At 41.9% G+C, this 6,000-nt stretch overlaps 1 protein-coding gene across 5 annotated transcripts in view; it reads right to left on the bottom strand.

Annotated features, from left to right (window-relative positions):
- Positions 1–523: 523 nt before the first annotated feature.
- The window catches only part of LOC121576839 (polyamine-transporting ATPase 13A3), a 57,945-nt gene continuing 52,468 nt past the window's right edge, over positions 524–6,000 (bottom strand). For 3 of the 5 annotated variants that reach the window (XM_041890371.1, XM_041890370.1, XM_041890372.1), the window contains one exon: positions 2,259–3,237. In XM_041890371.1, the coding sequence (XP_041746305.1) occupies positions 2,881–3,237 (357 nt within the window). In that variant the 3' untranslated portion in view covers positions 2,259–2,880. The other 2 variants (XM_045223517.1, XM_045223518.1) reach the window with 2 other exon arrangements.

The following is a 6,000-nucleotide window of genomic DNA, read 5'->3' as shown; positions in this document are numbered from 1 at the left end:
AATACTGTGAACTTGTGAAAATGATAACCATTTAGTGTAAGAGCTGTTTGAAAAGACTGCCTGAAATTTCAGCCTGTTTTGGTGAGGTCAAAACCTCTCTGCCAATAACAGCTAATTCTCAGTTTTCCCCTCCCCACTCGGACCACTCCCCACTCGGACCACTCCCAGACAGTCCTAGCAAAACTCTTGCTTGCGAAATTGCTATTTTCTAAGAAGCCATTTTTGCTTAGAGCGCACATATAGTCTACATTAGATTATTATTATGGACAAAAGAGCAAGACTATTTTTATTTGTCAAACGGCAGCCAAGCATCGATTATCATGTCACCAGATGAAGACCCTCGATATTTATTGGAAAGGAGAATTAAGCAAATCACCTTGCACTTTCCCCACCCTGTGAAGTTCATCATTTATTTTATCTGTAACCTAAAACTGCATGCTTTCCTGATGAGTCATAGTGGGAGGACCACACGTCATCGCGTGACTCCAAGTTCACTTTGATATGATGGTTATTATATCAATATTTGCGCAAAAAAAGCATTACCTTTTTTTCCACATAATTCATTTTAGACACAAAAAGATCCCACGTTGTCTATCGGTTTCCATCAGGCCTGTCAAGACATTTTTTATCCAACATGTACTTTACTCGCATAAAAAGGTTGGATGTAAACCTGGTTAGTAAGGTACTTAACTGTTACCCAGAAATTATTTGATAATGAGATAAAAACGGCTGCATTGGACCTTTAACACCATGTAAATACATTATTTTTAAAGATTTGAACTAGCATTCGAGCGATACCCCTCAGTACTGTGTTTTTGGCAATTCTGACACAAACACATTTTGGATGTCATCAAATAAAATATCAGATTAACACAAACTAGGATCTGACCATTATGTGATGACCTGCTACTATGAGGAGAAAGACAGGCTTATGAAGTACACAACTGACTGGCAGAAAATATGACATGTACAACACATGAGGGTGGACAGCAATGCACACTGTACATTTTCTGTATTGAAAATATAAGGATAACAATGGTGGCTGGTGGGCGGAGATATAGGACAGGCTCGTTGTAACGGTTGGAATGAAATTAATTCATCCATTCCAGCCATTACAATGAGCACGTCGTCATATCTCTACCCAGCAGCCTCCTCTGATGGACAATGAGTTTTAGCCCTTTGATTTTTCTTTTGACTGTGCAGTTTGCAAATGGTAATACAATGCATGGGGGTTGTTGCTACCCATGATTCCAATCTGTTTGCATTCTGCCCCTTGTTATGCCTTGTGACTCGTTTCATAATGCAAAAAGGTTCTGGTCACTGTTCAGCAATATTAATACTACAGTACTTTTGGGTAAGCAGTAGTATTCCAACCACCATATAACAATGGCTATACGGAGCTAGGTTCATGCACATCCATGCTTCAAGTCCCCTGTATGATGACCATGTTAGTGGAGATGTCTGGTGGCTGCTTACAAACAAACGCAAATGGGAGAAGATCTGGAGCTCCTGGAGGAATCACGGCGACAGCAATAACAATTGTAGAAATCATTATCGTTTTAAAACTAAGATTGGAGTTTGTCAGTTCGCTGCATATTTCTGCAAGGGTTAAAAAACAGTGAGGCAATGATTAAACTCATAATGACAAAGGGGTCTGACTGCCACAGGACCCAGCCTGTGGAAAACATGGACTCTTGGACTGCAGGTAGACCAGCTGAGGTTGTGGAGGAGAAGGCGGGGTGGATATAGAGTAGACCATCCTGGGGGTGTATTTGTGTAGTAGACCAACAATTGTATACCAGGGGGTGTTGGTTGGTGAGGGTTACGTAGATCAGCCAGGGTCTGAACAGTGTGCTGGATCTGAGCAACAAAGAGCATAGAGAGCTCCACACTACCACTTCTTCACCCCAAAACATTTTTCTACCATCACCCTAGCTTTCTCCTCCTTCTTTCCATAGACCACCGTTTCTTTTTGTCCTTTTGGTCGTGTGTGTGTATGTGTGAGTGTCTGCTTTAGCAAAGTGGGGGGCGGGGGGGTGCTAGGAGTCGGCCATGATCTGGTAGGAGGAGCCGTTTTCAGGGGGGTTACCGGGCAGCAGGGGCTTGGCCTCGGTGGTGGTGGTGGGTTTGGGGGGCCAGTCGGGGTCCACGCTCAGCTCCTGGGCCAGGTGCATGTAGCGCGCCTTGGGTACCTTCCTCTGCCGGCAGCACAGCCACGACAGACACTTGGGTCCCCAGAGGTCAATGCCCCCCTGGAAACAACGATAACAACAACGAGAATGGTGGGAAAGGGAAAAGAAAACAATGAATATTTTATTCCTCTATGGATAGGTTTCCCCATTTATTCTCTTTCCAATTGATCCCTTTAAATTATATATTTTTATTTTCATGCCTTTAGACAGTAGAATGATATCACATGCACTACATAACCAAAAGAAGGTAGCGATGGGATTCAGATTGGTTCACTTTATTGCAAATGCACATTGTTTTGGTTAATAATTGAAACAATTAAATCATTTCCTGGGGAACTTTCCCCTCAACAGAAAATGTTCTTAGGCCATTCAAATTAACGTCCAGCATGGCAATACGTTTTGGGGATCTATGTTTTTCTGTCAGAGAATTACCTCAAAACAAGCAGACAAGCTAAGATACCGCAGTTCAACAAAAAAGGTAAGTGTGACTATTTGCAATTGGAAATTGGAGCACATTTTACCTGCTACATATGGAAGGAGGCCAAGAGTCACACAATGTGTGGGACATACCATTCTCAGCTAGCCTGCAGTGTATACATACCTGATCTAGGCCATGCTATTTCCACTCTGTTAGCGGCTTACAGTGAGGTGCATGCAACCTGGGGAGCTTACCGGAGCAACGTCTGTACTAATGCTGGAACTTTAGATAGACAGGAGTGAAGACTGGGGCAATCATGCTCCCAGATGAGTAATAACACAGGAGACCAACCAGGGGGCGAAAGAGAGGAGGCAGAGAGCAATCAGGTATGCACATGCAAGGTCTGGGGAGGTTATATAGAAAGAGTGCTGGGTGACTGAAAAAGAGAGAAGGAGAGGAAAGAAGAAGGAGGGGGGGCATAGGGGGAGGTGAAAAGCGACGGTGGAAGAGAGGAGGAGCGTCAGAATTCCCAACCTGTTTTGTTGGAGCGCCGTGTGTGGTGCCATAGCTGCCCTGCTTGTCTCGGCTGAAGACAAGCTTCCATAAGACGACGTCAAGGACGAGGGTCTATGGAATAATAGGCGCAGTGGGCAGGAAATAATTACAAAGAGTAGAGTCGCTACCTGATCACACAGCTTTTCTCAAGAAGATTTTGTACATTTGTTTTTTTGAATAGTCAAACTATTGAAAGGACATTTAGGGTGATTTCAGGGCAGTGCCTTAGTTGTGAGGATAGGCAAAATAAGCTATTCTCAAAATAAATGAAAACAAAAAGTGAGAGTTATCTAAATCTACAACAGAAGCTTTTTAAAGTGGATTTTGTTGTGATTTTGTTTTGTGACAGATCTGTTGCTGGTGATTAACCATTGAACGTCATTGGTTGGGGAGTGAGAGGTTGGCAGCTTTGGAGAGAGCATCATCTTGTGTCACTGCTAAGCTGTGCATGGGAGGCTCAAGAGGGGGGATAAGAGCAGCACAGTGCTATACAGTGCCTTCTGAAAGTATTCATACCCCTGGACTTATTCCTCATTTTATTGTTACAGCCTGAATTCACAATGGATTAAATATATGTTTTTCTCTCACCCATCTACACACAATACCCCATAATGACAAAGTGAAAACATGATTTTAGAAAATTGAGCAAATATTTGGAAAAATAAATACAGAAATATCTCATTTACTTAAGTATTCACACCCCTGAGTCAAAACATGTTATAATCCCCTTTGGCAGCGATTACAGCTGTGAGTATTTCTGGGTAAGTCTCTAAGAGCTTTGCACACCTGGATTGTACAATATTTGCCTATTATTATTTTCTGAATTCTTCAATCTCTATCAAGTTGTTGATCATCGCTAGACAACCATTTTCAAGTCTTGCCATAGATTTTCACGCAGATTTAAGTCAAAACTGTAATTCGGCCACTCAGCAACATTCACCGTCTTCTTGGTAAGCAACTCCAGTTTAGATTTGGCCTTGTGTTTTAGGTTATTGTTCTGCTGAAAGGTGAATTCATCTCCCAGTGTCTGGTGGAAAGCAGACTGAACCAGGTTTTCGCCTGTGCTTAGCTCCATTCCATTTTGTTTTTTTGAAATCCTGAAACTCCAGTCCTTAACGATTACAAGCATACCCATAACATGATGCAGCCACCACTATGATTGAACATATGGAGAGTGGTACTCAGTAATGTGTTGTTTTGGATTTGCCCCAAACATAACACTTTGTATTCAGGACAAAAAGTTAATTGCTTTGCCTAATTTTTTGCAGTATTACTTTAGTGCCTTGTTGCAAACAGGATGCATGTTTTGTAATATTGTGTACAAGCTTCCTTTTCACTCTGTCAATTAGCTTAGTATTGTGGGGTAACTACAATGTTGTTGATCCATCCTCAATTTTCTCCTATCACAGCCATTAAATGCAAACTGTTTTAAAGTCACCACTGGCCTCATGGTGAAATCCCTGAGCGGTTTTCTTCCTCTCCGGCAACTGAGTTCGGAAGGACACCTGTACCTTTGTAGTGACTGGGTGTATTGATACACCATCCAAAGTGTAATTAATAACTTCACCATGCTCAAAGGGATATTCAATGTTTGCTTTTTGTATTTTTACCCATCTACAAATAGGTGACCTTCTTAGCGAGGCATTGGAAAACCTCCCTGGTCTTTGTGGTTGAATCGGTGTTTGAAATTCACTGATCGACTGAGGGACCTTACAGATAATTGTATGTGTGGGGTACAGAGATGAGGTAGTCATTCAAAAATTATGTTAAACACTATTATTGCACACAGTGAGTCCATGCACTTATGTGACTTGTTAAGTACATTTTTACTCCTGAACTTATTTAGGCTTGCCATAACAAAGGGGTTGAATACTTACTGACTCAAGACATTGCAGCTGTTCCATTTTATTTTATTTGTAAAACAAGAAAAAAAAAGAATCCACTGACATTATGGGGTATTGCGTGTAGGCCAGTGAAATGTTTTTTCTTAAATTTAATCTATTTAAAATTCAGGCTGTAACAACAAAATGTGGAAAAAGTCAAGGGGTGTGAATACTTTCTGTAGTGCTTCTGCTCTACTGTGCAGGGCAAGCCAGAGGCATTTTCTAATAGTAAATCACTGGTGAGCCATCTATCATTGGGCCACAAAGCTCAAGGTCATCATTTTCTGACACTTGGGAGATTGAGAGAGAAAAGGAACTGGGTGCGTAACCAACCACCCATTAGATTTAATGAGTGGTTTACAGTGTGGCAGTCACTGTGGTGATTGCAGGTTGTATTTACAGGTAGGAATTATGTGATGAAGGCGATTAAGCCGAAACGTAAGCCTGTTTTTGTATGTCCCGTCAATAAATATCAGATCTATCTAGAAATAGAATGTTCCTTCTTCTTTGTGTTCCTGGATACTCACCCGTTGTGTGTGTCCGCTAATGTTAGAGTTTCTTTTCATTGGGTTACATCGATGAAAGACAAGGCAGTGTCAGGCTTTCTCATAATGAAAAGGTAGTCAAATGGTACGTCACAGACAGACACTGTCTCAGCCCTCAGCTTCATCTGTTAACATTCTGCGACAGTAGGTCACAGTCAACACACAACAGTCACTCTCCAGTAGGCCACAGTCACTCTCCAGTAGGCCACAGTCACTCTCCAGTCGGTCAGTAGGACACAGTCACTCTCCAGTCGGTCAGTAGGACACAGTCAACACACAATCCAGCACCACCTGACTGAACCTAAGCACCACTGATGAAAACATTGCATGACAAAACAAAAACTGTACATGAGAAAATGACCTATGTAACATGGGGTAAAGAGAGCTCAGAATACTGCAAAAAGAAC

The sequence above is a fragment of the Coregonus clupeaformis genome, chromosome 11 (assembly GCF_020615455.1).
Source record: "Coregonus clupeaformis isolate EN_2021a chromosome 11, ASM2061545v1, whole genome shotgun sequence".
In the NCBI taxonomy this organism is placed as follows: Eukaryota; Metazoa; Chordata; class Actinopteri; order Salmoniformes; family Salmonidae; genus Coregonus; species Coregonus clupeaformis.
The sequence above is the reverse complement of the archived record's forward strand: the minus strand, read 5'-3'. Positions and strand labels throughout refer to the sequence as shown.